Below are 14,839 nucleotides of genomic sequence, written 5' to 3'. Positions count from 1 at the left end.
TTCTCCGAGGCTTAACACGTCATCTGCTGGGGGTGCTTCTTCAACTAACTTTGGTTCGGTTTCTGGAAGTGGGCATTCATGCTCCTCTCCATCCATCAGGAGGGCATATGGTAACATCCTTGCTTGTTTGTTATTAAGTAACATCTCTGCTAGTTAACATCAAGGTCCATTGGGCCATCCTGGCATTCGATACTCATTTCCCCTGCAGTTTCCCTGATAAAATATACTTCAGGGGAGAGTGAGGTGTTTGTATTGATAATAGGGGCTGTGCCAGTAGTCAAAGCAAAAGCTTCAATTGCCCACACAGCAGCTAAACATTCTTTCACAGATCCCAAACTGCTGCTCTGTATGGGGTTAATCTTCTAGACTCGTATGCCATTGGTATAAACTTAGTGTCAATTTCCTGCATTAATACTGCCGCTAAACTCTGTTGGGTTGCTGCCAACTTAATCACAAATGACTTGTTTATCTCTGGGAATTTCAATGCTGGAGCTTGCATCAAGGCTTGTTTTAAATGACAGAAAGCTTTTTCTTGTTCAGGCCCCCACTCCCATTCGACTTTCTTTTTTAGTAAACGTCACAAGGGTCCAGTTATAATCGCAAAATTCCAGATGTGTTTCCTTAAACAGTTAAACCCTCCTAACATCACCCTCAATGCATGAGAATCCTCTGCCTTGGTAAATTCATTAATGATTTTACCTTTTGTTGATCTACCTGAATTCCTTGTTCCCCTAGGATCACCCCCAAATAATTCACTCTCCTCTGCACTAGTTGGGCTCTCTTTATTAGCCTTGAAAGCGGTTTCCTGGATGAGTCTCAACACTTCTTTAGTCTGCTCAGTCACCTCCTCTTCTGTGTCCCCCCACACTAATATGTCATTCTCCCGATCCTCTTTGGATAATTGATCCAGCAATAACACCACTTGTTGGTGTGCAATAGCCAGAGCACAGTGTAGGCCCTGGGGAATTCTTTTAAATAAATACTGTTGTACCTTAAAAGTAAACACAAAGTGGGCCCCAGAATTGGGACGCAATGGGATGGCAAAAAAACAATTTGCCAAATCTATGACAGAGAACCATTTAGGGGCCTTGTAGCAGCGTGGACTCACCCCTGCGGTGCCTCCTGCTGGTTGTCCTTAGGAATTAGCTCTCCCAGCCTTGGAGCGCCCTCTCCCGGTGGTGTCCCATCCGTCGTATCGCCCTCGGTTGGCGTGTGGACCCGCGTTGCTCCCAACTTGGCGGCGTCCTCTTCAGGCCACCGCCCTCTGGCAGTCCCTTAGTCCATCCTCGCCCCCTTCCGGGGGCAGGTCAATCAGCTGTCTCTTTGTGCCCCGGCCAATGTGGGCAACTGCACCCCCAAAGTCACACCCCTCTTGGCAGGGTGTTGGTGCAGCCCAAGACAGCCACTCCCGTTGGCTGGGTGTAAGGCAAGGGGGAAGGGGGGACCCAGGCCCGCCCACTACTCTGGGTCCCAACTCAGGGACCCTCTAGTGGCAGCTGTCCTGCCCTCCTCTCTCCCTCCGTCTGTCCACATCCCTGAGTTGCTTCCCCTTCAGCCCCTCGCACCAGCTAGGCACTTCCCCTCAGGGCCTGCAGCCTGGCAGACACCAGGCTGGAATTCCCTTCTGCTCCCTCGGGCCTGCCCAGCACTGCGCTGTCCCAGGTGCTAGTCTTCCAGCCCTGGAGACAGACGTTCTCCTATCAAAGGCCTGGGACAGACTGCGTGCTCCCTCTCTGAGCAGCCTTTTTATAGGGCTGAGCCTGGCCCTGATTGGCTCCCAATAAGCCCTCTTCAGCTGCCCCACTACAGGCTTCCTGTATTCTTTCCATCACTTGAGGTAGATCTGCTGCTATTGGTGCCATACTGGGAGTAGCTTTATTAATATGTCTAAAATCCACTGTCAATCTCCAATCTCCTGAGGCTTTTAATATGGGCCAAAGTGGGCTATTTGTATGAGGAATTCCCCTTTTCAATCACTACCTGTTGCTCTAATGATTCAATTATTTTCTCAATTCCTGCCTCTGCTTGCACAGGATATTTATATTGTCTCTGTGGTGGCACTTTGTCCCCCACGATTTTAATACATGCTTCGATTTTTAACACATTCTGCTTTATTCTTAACTCATACATTGGGAAACTCCTTTACCCACACATCCTGTTGATCCAGTATAATCTCCTCCACTGCTTCTGCAGCACATATTCTTGGAATGTACCCTGCTGTCAGGATGCTTTCCGTCCAGCTGGGCACACACCACAGAACTCCATAGATAAATCCAAAACTAACCGATTCCTCTTCAAAAAAGGAGTCCCCAATATTACTGGCTCAGCCGCCTGATCTATCTGAAGCATTTGTTCTTTACTACAAAAATCCCCCACTCTCTCTCTGGGTATAGCTATTTCTACTGAATGTTACATTTTTCCTGTCACTCCTTCCCCAATAAAGGAGGCTGCTGTAATGATCTCTGACACATATCGAGATAAATCACAACTTCTACTTACAATATTAACACCAGCTCCACTATCCAATAGGGCATCTTTGGGTCCATTATCTCCCACAATGACAGTTGTCCTAGGCCTCCCATTTGAATCCCATCTTAATCTAGTTACCATCTCCCACTAGGGTGACCAGATCACCAAAGACAAATATCGGGGGGAGGGTGACGTGGGGGGGGGGGCATGGCGGGGGGCGGGGCCAAAAAAAAAAAAAACCTTCCTCCGCAAGCGCTGGAGGGAGGCCCGGGAGACTCAGGGGAAGCGCGGGGCCGGGGTGAGTGACAGCCCGGCCTGGCCCCGAGTGCAGGCAGGACTCAGTCGGGCGGTAGGGCGAGGAGGGGGGCGGCCCGCGGGGCCAGGCGGTGGCTGTTCTCACCCCCGGGCAGCGGGACTCGGGAGCAGCCGCTGCTGCAGCTCCCACTGCCGCGGGGAAGGAAGCCGCCATGGCGCTCCGCGGCTGCGGCTCTGGCGCCCCCGAACCTCCCGAGCCGGGGCCTGCTGCAGGGACCCAGCAGCGCGTACGCTGGGCCCAGCCCCTGGCCAGTCGCGTCTGGGCTGCTGCCCAGCTGGTGCTATCCCGCGGCGGCCCCAGAGTGGGGGCAGCAGGCCCCAGCCCCCCCGTCCTGCTCGGGTCCCGCAGGGGAACAAACGGGGCTGGGTTGCCGATGCCTCCACCCCGGGGCCGCCCGCGGGATTGCACCAGCTGGGCAGAGCCCAGACGCGACTGGCCAGGGGCTGGGCCCAGCGTACGCGCTGCTGGGTCCCCGCAGCAGGCCCCGGCTCGGGGAGTTCGGGGGCACCAGAGCCGCAGCCGCGGAGCGCCATGGCCGCTTCCTCCCCCCGCGGCAGTGGGAGCTGCAGCAGCGGCTGCTCCCGAGTCCCGCTGCCCGGGGGTGAGAACAGACACCGCCTGGCCCCGCGGGCCGCCCCCCTCCTCGCCCTACCGCCCGACTGAGTCCTGCCTGCAAGGGACCAGGCCGGACTCTTACTCACCCTGGCCCCGCGCTTCCCCTGAGTCTCCCGGGCCTCCCTCCAGCGCTTGCGGAGGGGGGAGGAATGGTGAGCCCGGGGAAGAGGCGGGGATTCGGGGAGGGAGCCAATCGGGGGAGGAGGGGGCGGAGTCGGGGCGGGGGGGGGGGGTGCGAGCACTTCCGGGCTCTAGGCTCCGGGGCATTTCCTTGTTTGTCCGGTTGTCCCGACCGCATGTCGGTCGGGACGCGGGACAAACAAGGAAATATCGGGACGGTCCCGATAAAATCGGGACGTCTGGTCACCCTATCTCCCACTCCTGAGGACCCTTGGGGAGCAACTTGTGATCAGGGCTTCTCTATTGAGCAGGTTTCTCTGAACCCTCAGCTTGCATAGCTGCAACCTTTTTCTGCTCCTTAAACATTTTTTCTTCCATCCTTTGCAGTTCTTGATCAATTCATCAGCACGTCTCCCATTCCACTTATCCATATCTACTCCCCTCAATTTCAAATACCTCCAAGCGATATTCCAAATCACATCTACTCCCTTCTGGAGCTCATTTTGATTATTCCACCCTCTACCTCCTTGGGGTGGGGTGTTTTGTCCTCTATTGCGGTTTCTTCCTCTCTCACAGTATCCTGATCTATAAGCACTCTCATTTGAATATGTTATTGCTTCAACAAAAGGTACTCTAGGTTTCAATTCTTCTATCTGGCTTCCCCCTGTCATCATTTGTTGGCATACTATCCAGTGCTCCAGTGAATCCATAACAGTTAACCTCTCATCCTGGGCGGCTTGGTTCACCAAATTAGTAGACATCTCTAATACTTTTCTGTCCAATCCTTCAAACACATAATTCCAAAATTCCCTTCGATTCAAATCAACTGCCATCAAAGAATCGATTCTGACATGTCTGGTGACCTCCGCCCTGGGATTAGTCACCGGTTGTATTTCTCCAGTCAGTAATCCCAATGTTATTCTTCTTAACAGGTAATCCCTTGTGAATCTCCAGGCTTCATGTAATCTGCACTGGTTAACACCTTCATGGGTCTTTGACGTCTCTCTTTTCCTAACAGCATAATAAATCGTGGTATCAGTTGGTGTGCTTCTGGCTGCCTGTCCAAAGCATTTTTCACTTGATCTACTTCCTGTCTAATCTCTCCAGTAGTAGCTGCCCTGATTAACCTATAAGATTCACTCATATTTAAATTCTCTGTTCCTCCTAATCCTGCCCACTGTACTAGCCATGTAGCTAAATTTTTCATATTCACTGGGCCTAATGACTTTACCATCACCTGAAGTCTGATGAACTTGCACAAATTATTCGTGTCTCCTCTGACTGTATCTCCCCCCCTGCATCCTTAATGGTTGATCTCCATTCTATCACTGCTTCAGACTTTTCTGGCTTAGGCTCTCCCGGACAGTTTCTTATTTCTTCCCTCAACTCAGTATAAAGCCCATCTCGAGGTTGGTCAAATTCCCTTTTCTCTTGACCCCCTCTCAGATCCTCTCCATACCAAATATCATTGGAATCCAAATCTATCTCTTTTTGACACACAGCCACAACTTGCAGCTCCTGTATTTTCACTTGCTATTTCAATGCTGCTATAGTTTTCTGGCACCAACTATGAGAAACGCTTGCGATCTCCTCTTCCTTTTCCTTAGTCAAATCTCGAATTAACTATTTCATTCCTATCACTTGATGGCCTAATTTATCTTTGTCTGCTTTAATCTTTTCCCAATCCATCATTCCGTTCTCCAATTCCCTGTTTTGTTTCCCCATTTGTTCTAATTGAGTTTGCATTATCTGTGCCTGCCTCACTTCCCGTTCCAAATTTTCCTGTCAAGTTTTAAAATTCTCTTGTAATGTTTGTAACTCTGCACAGACTTCCCCCTTACATGCAATTGCCTTTTTTACAGCTTGCCACAACAGCCCGATACCATGCTATTTGCTTTTTACTGGCATTAGGTTTGTACAGTCGTACATAATTCTCAAACATGTTTTCTAAGATATCAAATATTACATCTGGTTCCACTGCACCTTCCATCCAAGGGCATGTCCCAAATGCAATAATCTCCTTCTCTAACAGAAGGGATTTTAACTTTAGTCCACTGGGTTGCCTCTTCCACCCCTTTACTTCTCTTCTTAAACAGTGTTTTAAACATTATTACAATAACACCACGTGGTATCTCCCCACATGTTTTTTTTCTCACACATTTCTCACAAATAAGGAGTCACCTTTATTAGTCTTAAATAAGGACTCCCCCAGCACTGTAAGAACCCGTCTCGAAATCCGGCACTTCTTAATATCTCTCCCCCCTCCCCATTCTCCACCGCATGTTAGACCCGCAGTAGAGGTCTCCGTACGGGATGGGGAGCAGGCAGATACTGGACACAGTAGTGGTATATAATACTCTAAATGCTCTTTATTGATTACAAAACAAACCCTACTCACTACACATTCACACCCCAAACATACTATACAGAGTCCAAAGGTCAGAATGGTCCCGATGGCCAGTCAAGATTCCTTCCGATCAGAAGATGTGGGGAGCCAGCAAAAACCACTTCTACATCCACATGGGACTCTGGATCAATAAACAACTCCAATTTGCAGAAATTATAGGCAACCATTTATAATCCATTCCGTCGCTTCATCAGTTCTTTGCCTTGTTTACTAGGCCTTCTACCCACACAATTACAAAGAGACAATCCTGGGCGGGCTGCCATGAGCCAAGGTGTGCCATTTCCTCCAATTCTTACACAATTTTATATCAGTCTAGCTGGCGTTGTTTCTTTTTCTGCTGATTTTCCGTATTTTTCTCAGAACATAACAAGAGCAGGTTTTTGCACTATTTGTTTTTGCACAAATAGTTCTAATAGTCCTTGACCTTAAGTTCTTGCTTCTGTTGCCAACTTGCAATGCACATATTCATGTCAAGCACGTGTCATTCATACCAGGCCTCAATGACCTATAACATATTACCTGGATATATGAATCACAATGTAGATTGATAAATATATATATCCCAACACATTCAGCTATAATTTATGTACAGTAAAGAAATGTGATGAATCATACTTGTGGCATATATGTTAGGATTGTTTTGTGCACTTTATATTTCCTCTTGTATTTTTCCCACCAGTTAATTCAGATCTTTGAGGTTGGTAAATAAAGCTATGAATACAATTGTTAGCAAGACTCTGAGTCAGACTCTTCTTTCCTTGAAACTCCACTGAAATCAGTGGTATTGTGTGGTGCAGTTCAGTCAAGTATAGCGTGGAGGAAATACCACCTAATCTTTTTCTTTAATTGTTTAATATATTGTACATAAAATGTCATGAAGTACATTGCATAGTTTTTAAGTGAATACAAATATAATGCATAAAAATATTGAAGTGCTTGGAATGTTTTTCAGTAATAACGTGAAACAGCCTATAGTTTCAGAGAGAGTCCTATCAGAGCAATCTTTTGAAAATAGGGACTATTTCTGCATTATTATATTACACATCCCCAAACAAGAGGTACAGAAAGATTAAATATACAGTAGTGACTAGATAGGAAAACAAAGGACAGAGGCAAATACAGTTCAACCCAAGAAAATCTCAGAATTCCTTCCAGGTTAACATTGTAGCTAGCTCTGTGCCTATGTGAGAGTTATTTGTGAAGGATGTTGGCCCCAACAGAGATACCCCTTTTTTAGCCTGACTCCAGCCCACCCTGGGGATAGCCATATGTGCCAGCTTGTATAGGATGGTACAGAGATTCTTTTTTCAGCATGCAGGCATGCATAGACATCCTTGTGTAACCACTTGCTCTGTGACTCCTCCACTAAACCCTAATACTGGTCTTAAGTGATACGGAGGAAGGACGTTTTGCTGGCCCTGTGCACCATAGATGAATGTCATCCTCTGATGTCAAGGACTGAGCGCCTACTGGCATTGTTAGATTCCCCAAACACAGGGATAATTAGGACCAGCGTTCCTCCATCCTCTTCCACACTGGGCAGTAGAATTAAGCTGACGTAGGGAAAGCTCATTCTGCATCATGCTAAAGGTTGCTGCAGCCCTTGCACTGGCATTGACTCCCCCTAGCTTTCATAGGAATTCTGGTAAATCAGCTAGAATGCCTCTGGGAACTCCTGCTGATGAAGAACCCTTCCAAAACATCCCTGTCACCTCAATATGGGCTCTGATTGAGCAAGCAGGGTATGACTAGCTTAAATATGTCTAAAATATATTGTACTATAATAAATTTTCAGTAGGATGAGTTCTAAAAAGACACAGATTCTATATTTTCTTAAAATTTTCTGGTCTTTTTTTCTCCTTGGTATTTTTACAGTGCTTGATAGAACTAATTTGATCTCTCATCACTTTCTGTTTTTATAAATTCTCTTGGTTTTCTCCCTTTTTGCTTGTAGTTAATTTCAGAATAATGATTTTTCAGTCTGGGAAGTCAGTGAATGTATCTTAAGAAATATTTTGACCAAATTCTGCAGTAAACAATGCTATTGTGTCCTTATTTTGGCTGCCAGTGGCCATGCACACACTCCCACCCTTACAGATTAGCACTGATCAATGCAGGAATAATTTGCACAGTGGGTTTTAGCAAGAGTGCACACCGACTGCTGGGTGCATAAACATTCAGACTCTGTCCACTTTTTTCCTTTCATGAAGGGCCTGTAGTGTGGTGTCTCCATTTATTTTAAAAGGAACCTGAAATGTAGCAGAAAGTTTCCTCCTTGCATTCCCCCTATGGATCCAGGGGGCATGGCTGTGTTTCTTGCTGAAGTGTTACTGGTTACTGGCACTTTGAGAGTATCAGGTCCTTACATGTCCCCTCTCCACCTACTCACAATATCTGTCTGCTTCAGGAAGTAGAGTAACTCCCAGCCATCAAACATCAACTAAGATTTTATTCATCTGGCCTTATTGGATTTCCATAATCTCATGATCTTGCTTTTGGCAATCAATAAATCACCCTCTCACAAACAATGGATTACACATACTCTCAACTTGACTCCTTTAGAAAGAACACATTATCACAAGACTTTTCTTGATATCTAATCCTTCTTTCAAATCTTTTCTGGATAAAATTAAACTTGTCTGGTTGATCTCTCCTGTCCCTGTGCTCACTGCCTGTTTTCCAACCTGTGTGTTGCCTGCTGACTCCTTTTAGGCATAAACTGGCTGATGTTCTAATAAAAGGGCTAATGTGATTGTTGATTTATTCAGTGGATGCACCCATCATATTTCAGTAGGCAGGCTAGTTATACATTATATTGGACATTCTAGTCATAATTTGATAAAAAAAATTAAAAAGTGTATTTGTAAAAAAATATGGTGACTCTTGGAGATGCTCTTTAGTAACTGTTGTATGCCACATGAATTAAAAATTAATTGCTTAAAACATTGCTGATTCTATCTGGGTAGGGAGTCCTCTTCATGTGTCACCTTGGCCATGCTTTCTAATTGCAGACAAACAAAGACGAATGAGGAATATAAGGTCCTTTGCAAACCTGCAAGTCTTGCATATGTTATAGAAAACCTAGTACATTAAACTCTGAATTATATAGAACGTTTATTCTATCACGGAAATAACCCTTTGTGACCAAAGATTACTTATATCTTAAAGTTATGTTAATAAATGTTTAGGGCCTGATTCTCATTTGTACTTAAACCCATTTACCCTGCTCTGATAGGACAAGGTGTGGGTGTAAATAGGGTTTATACCACGCTCGCAGTGCGAAGAGGAATTAAAGTGGGAGTGAAGTGGTCTTAGTGTAAATGAGAATCAAACTGTATATGTGAATTATAAAGTTTTTGTAGAACTGTTTTGGAGAAAACAGTACTTGAGATCAATCAGTGTATCTTCAGGAAATTTGTATGGGGAAATGTAAGATATTCCTGTGTAGTGATCAGTTACTTGATCAGACACGAGAAACAGTAAAGGGGAAAAATAGGAGGTCAAAATTGGAATTTGGAAACTGGATTTTGTCCTCTAGAATAGTAAACTGAATAAAATAAGCTTAGCAGATTATAGATTTTTAGGCATATCAGCTAACTATTTCCCCATGTTTCCCTCTTTCTTTATCCTCCTTGTCCTTCTGCTGACTCTGACTGGCTAACTGTGCACGTCTGACCCAGTGTTCTACTCCTATGTCTGTCCTGTCTCTGTCCCCAGATATACAAGGAACAGCTGAACACCAGGGTGGTTTTGGTTGCTGTGGAAACCTGGACAGACAGGGATCGTATTAATATTCGCCCTGACCCTCTGCAGATGCTTCATGACTTCTCCAAATATCGACAGTACTACATCAAACAACATACTGATGCTGTACACCTGCTCTCGTATGTACTATTAGATGATGGTTTAATCCATTAGTTTTTACGCATGTAGAATGTATGCTTGTCTGCCAACCTACCTCTCTCTCTCTTCTTCTCTGCCTGCACATCAACCAACCTTTGACTATATTTGCCAGTTTCTGGTATTTTAATCTAGTAATAGTCCTGTCCACAGTGTGCAACAAGCTATATTACAGGCATACCAACGTGTATTATGAAATTTTGAAGCCTATACAACTATTATTCACTTGTAAATAGAGCCCAGACATATCTTTAATGAGCCATATCTTTAATGAGATCTGATTAGATCTTTGATTAGAGTAGATGTTTGATTTTATAGTTTGCTATCTTAAAAAAAAAGTACTTGTATATGCAGCTTATTTATCAGGGAACAGAGCCTGCTAGTCTCCTGAATGTTTTTCTATTGATGACCATGTGATAGTTTTGATATTGTATATTAGATTATCTTACATAGAGGTTCCCATGGTGGGGCCAGCAGACCTCAAAGACATTCTTGAGGGTCCGGGATGGTGCTGCTATACTCCTATGGCTGAACTCAGTGCAGCTACAGGATTGAGTAAACATGACTATTAGCGTGCCCTTGAGGAGGTTTGGGACGTCAGCCAGCTCTGCAATAAGTAAGTAGCAGGAGAGGGCAGAACTGAGGGTGTCCTCTACAGGAATGTTCCAGTGCCATATTTTACTCACCCCTATGGCCGCACTGAAATCAATCATGGGAACTCATGGAGTTGCACATGCTTAAACCAGAAATGAATTTGGCCTGAGAAGCTATGCATTTTGGGGCAAATCCTACCTACATGTCTGTGGGCACAGAGAGGCCTCTGGCAAGAAAACTAAAATGTTTTTGCTGCACATATCTGGGGGTGGGGGAAAGTAGGTTTGCAGGGGGGGTGTCATAGGGTTGCACATTCATTATGCAGTTCAGAACCTAGCTATGCAGGGGCTCTCTGGTACAACAGTCTGTAGGGGACAGGGTATGGGATCTGTCCATATGCAGGTCCTCAATTTTATCCTCATCAGTTGAAGGCAAATGCTAGGGGTGCAGAAGCTATTCCAGCCAGTAGCTTCCAATGGGTTTTTCTGCCACTCTACAGTCTGGGCAGGGATGGTGTGAATTCTTCCTCCTTACTCACTGTTCTCCCTAGCATCCAGCCGAGATAATTGGTCTGGTTGGTGGTGTGTAGATTTACCCCTTTATTTTTAGTTTTACATTGACTGTGGAACCATTACATTTGTTGCAAGTATGGACATAGATGTAACCAAAGGCTTTTAAGGATTTTCCCTATGCACAGCTCTTGTATACTTAATTTTTGTGCCAAGGAGGGAATTTTTCACTTGACCAGAGCTCTACTAGGGCCCAGTCCTGCAACAATTGTACATCCTATCTTCTTTGACTTAAATGGGAGTTAGAGTTGCCAACTTGGTAATATTTAAAAAATGGACAGTCCAGCAGGAGTGCTGGAACCTCTCCTGACCCGCCCTGCCCCTGCCTGTCCTTTCCCCTCGAGGCCCTGCCCCGTCCACTCCTTCCCCTCGAGGCCCCGCCCCATCCTCTTCTCTTTCTCCCTTCCCCCATCACTCGCTGCATTTCCCCTCCCCCCCAGGTCAGAAGGGACTAACCTGCGGGGCTGAGAGCTGCAGCCGCCTGACGCAGGTAGGAGGCGGCCCTGGCTGAGTAGGGGCTGGCACGGATGATGACCCAGTGCCTCCCCCACCTGCAGAAACTGGATTTTGTGTGTCCGGTCAGTAGATCTGACTGGACACTCATGTCCCCTTTTCGACCAGACTTTTCGGTCGAAAACCGGGCACCTGGCCACCCTTAATGGGAGTGTTGTGTGTGCAAGGACTACAGGATTGTGGCTTTTTTATTCATGTGAAAAAAATCTTGCTGGTAGTGGTTCTATACCATGATTTCTATTGTTTTTTTGTGTTGATTTACTGTATTCACTGCAACAAGGCGGACACTAATCTGTTTTTCATCTATGACATAATTATTCATAACAATCTCCTATTTATTAAGCATTTTCGTGTGCATTTTTTATAATTAGAGGCTGTGCAGCTCAGTTTCAAGAGTTTTATCTTAAGGATAGAATTACTCTTGTAATATTTATCATCGTAGTTCAATGTCCCACCTTTGCTTCAATGATTTTTCTCTTCCTTATAAAATGATTTGAGAGTTGCCAATTTTGGTTGGATGTATTCCTGGAGGTTTCATCACATGACATAATCTTTAATTAAAGATTAATCTTTAATTCCTGGTGACTCCAGGACAATCCTGGAGGGTTGACAACCCTACTTACAACATTTACAGTGATACGAAAAACAACGTAATGGAACATTCAGCCAGAGCTATTAGAGTTTCACAGTTTCCATAACTCTGCCTCCTTCTATTTATGAATTACAACAGAATCTTCATGGAATGATTTTGTAAGATTTGTAATTGTACAAAATGTTATTTACATGGACTTATAAAAGAAATTGCATCCTTTCTAAATATTATACCGTCACTTGCTGAATTAATATATTGTATCTTTTAATTCTGTGTGGTCATGAAATAGACACTTGAAATTGTAAAGTATTGTACACAAAAGAGGGTTGGGTTAGGGGTCCTGTGAGACTCTCGTCTGAATTTACTGACACATGTGCAATTGAACTTCCAAATTACATTCATCTGTGTTTATATAATATCCCTTAAAAGACAATTAAATGTGAAATATAATAGAAAAACTGATGGTAGCAGTGTAATTGGAATTGAAGGATGAGGTTCCATAGGAGATGAAATGGCTGCAGTCTGGTGCACAGAAGATACCATGTTTTTCAGATTCATTTTTCCTTTTGAAGTCTATCCAAGAACGAACTAGGCCTGGCCTTAGCTTGTGACTTCTGATAAGATCCCAACTCATGGCAGTGTGGCAGCAGGCTGCTTGATTTTTTTTTTTTTTTTTTTTACTGTTGAAGTCAATTGAGCAAGATAACAGGAAAATAAATAATGCCCAGGTCTCTAATATAGTATTGTAGAGCATTACCATTATGCTTCAAGTCAAGGCATCAAGTTCTATACTGTATATAAAATCATTCAAAATAAAGCTTATTTACAAATAAATCCATTATGAATAGTTATTGTTATTAGACAGTCAGCAAACCTGGAAAATGAAGTATATTCAAAGGGTCATCTGTCCAAGTACTAATCCAATTCATAGATGCTTAATGTTACAAAATTTAACATTCCTGTTTGGATTAGCAAGATCTAGTACATCTAGCATCCAGTGTTGTAACAGTAACTTATTTTGACTAAGGTTCTCAAGATTCCACAATCTGGCTGCTGCAAGATCGTCTCCAAAACGTAGAAATGTGCTCCAGAATCTAGCCTTCTAATCTTAGGGTCGTGGTTATGCCAGGGGTGGGGAAGAGAAGGAAAGGTCCAGCAATGGATACTATGGCTTTATTTGGTGGTGGTGTTGAGGAGAGACTCGCTCGTTCCTCATCTAAATTGATTATTGTGTGGGTGAAGTTTTCCAGGCCATTGGGTCCCTTTCACTTGTCACTGTTTGTAGAGCTGTCAGTTGGGTAGCTGTCTTCAGGTTGCACAACCCTTTCTGTTGCATCCTAGCTTCCTTTCAGTCATTTGGAGAAGAAATCTGTTGAGACATCAGCGAAGGACTGTGCATAACGTTCCTCAGAACCCAAATACCATAAGGTCCTGGCCTTCAGAGTTCCTCCTCTGTGGATGGAATGTCATTGTTTTGGGTTTTTTTTAACAAGAACTCAGGGCAAGAAATTCCCCTCCAGGAGAAGAATAATTTTTGAAGCTCAGGGCCCCTTGGAGGTGTGGATCCATTATTATCCATAATAGTTGTAAGATTCTTTATAAAATCATACAGTTTATTTCTATGGGGCATTAGCCACTCTACAAAAAACAATCTATTTAGAGAATGTCATTACATGGTACAGTAGCATTTGTTATGTAGCAAAAAACTGATTACATGAGGCAGATGTAGGCCTAGATTAAAAATGGCAGAATACATCTACAGGAAAAGTACTGAATTCTATAAAATTTTTAAATAGGTTGAAATAAAATGAGTCAAGGTAAAATATAATGAATTAGTATCATGATTTTAGTTTAAGAACATCACAATGGAGATGTGCTAAACTGATTACATATATTTTACTGTAGAAATTCCTTCTTGACAACTTACAATAAACTGGAACATTTTCACAGTTTTTGTCTTCTCATGAAAATGGCATCATTTTTTCTTTTAAGAACATCTGATATATTTGCACTTTCTGATTTTTGTTTGCAGGTTGAGGTTTTGTTATACGCTGGAGAATTACAATAAGAACCAAAACTTGAGTTTAGCCAAATCAAGGCCAAATAAATCACGACCCGGCTTTGCACTCATTTTACAGTCATCACTCTCAGTGACTTCCGTGACACTTTTGTCTGAGTCAAGGGATCAAATTCATAATTGATGCATACAGTGATGTAACTTAGAACCTGTTATGCTAACTTAGGCCTCCGCTCCTCTTGCACTCAGACTCCCTTACCTATAACTTAAGTAGAATAGATGTAATTAAGTCACATGGAATCTATGTGGGGCTAAATCTACAAAATAAGTGTCTCCTTGTTGCAAGTTTCATCTAGTTCAGTCTTTTGATGTGTTCCATTTTAAAAGTGAATCAGTTACCATTGAGAATTTGTCTCTAAATGAATAGATATTAAATGAATACCAATGCGCACAACATATATTGTTATGTGGGAATTTGATCTTTTAGATGACTGAATGGGTGTCCTATTCAAGTTTACTGCATTAAATTTCCCATTCAACATCCTATGCATATTTTATTTAATTTTATTTATTTAATTAATGAATTTATTTATGTTCTTAAGGAATGTGACATTCCACTACAAGAGGAGCAGCTTGAGTTACTTTGGAGGGGTTTGTTCTGTGACCAGAGGAGTTGGAGTGAATGAGGTAACTCTTTCTATTAAAATGTTTTAAATGTACAATTTCC

At 43.7% G+C, this 14,839-nt stretch overlaps 1 protein-coding gene across 6 annotated transcripts in view; it reads left to right on the top strand.

Annotated features, from left to right (window-relative positions):
- The window catches only part of ADAM23 (ADAM metallopeptidase domain 23), a 188,424-nt gene that overhangs the window by 105,745 nt on the left and 67,840 nt on the right, over window positions 1-14,839 (top strand). For all 6 annotated transcript variants that reach the window (XR_008446698.1, XM_054044551.1, XM_054044552.1 and 3 more), the window contains exons 11-12: window positions 9,645-9,811; window positions 14,715-14,799. Coding sequence is in view for 5 of the 6 variants with exons in the window: in XM_054044551.1 (XP_053900526.1) it covers window positions 9,645-9,811; window positions 14,715-14,799 (252 nt within the window). In the remaining variant the exon portion in view is untranslated. The remainder of the gene's footprint in view (window positions 1-9,644; window positions 9,812-14,714; window positions 14,800-14,839) is intronic.

Source organism: Malaclemys terrapin, chromosome 11 (assembly GCF_027887155.1).
Source record: "Malaclemys terrapin pileata isolate rMalTer1 chromosome 11, rMalTer1.hap1, whole genome shotgun sequence".
NCBI lineage: Eukaryota > Metazoa > Chordata > Testudines > Emydidae > Malaclemys > Malaclemys terrapin.
This window is presented reverse-complemented; position numbering and strand designations above follow the sequence as displayed.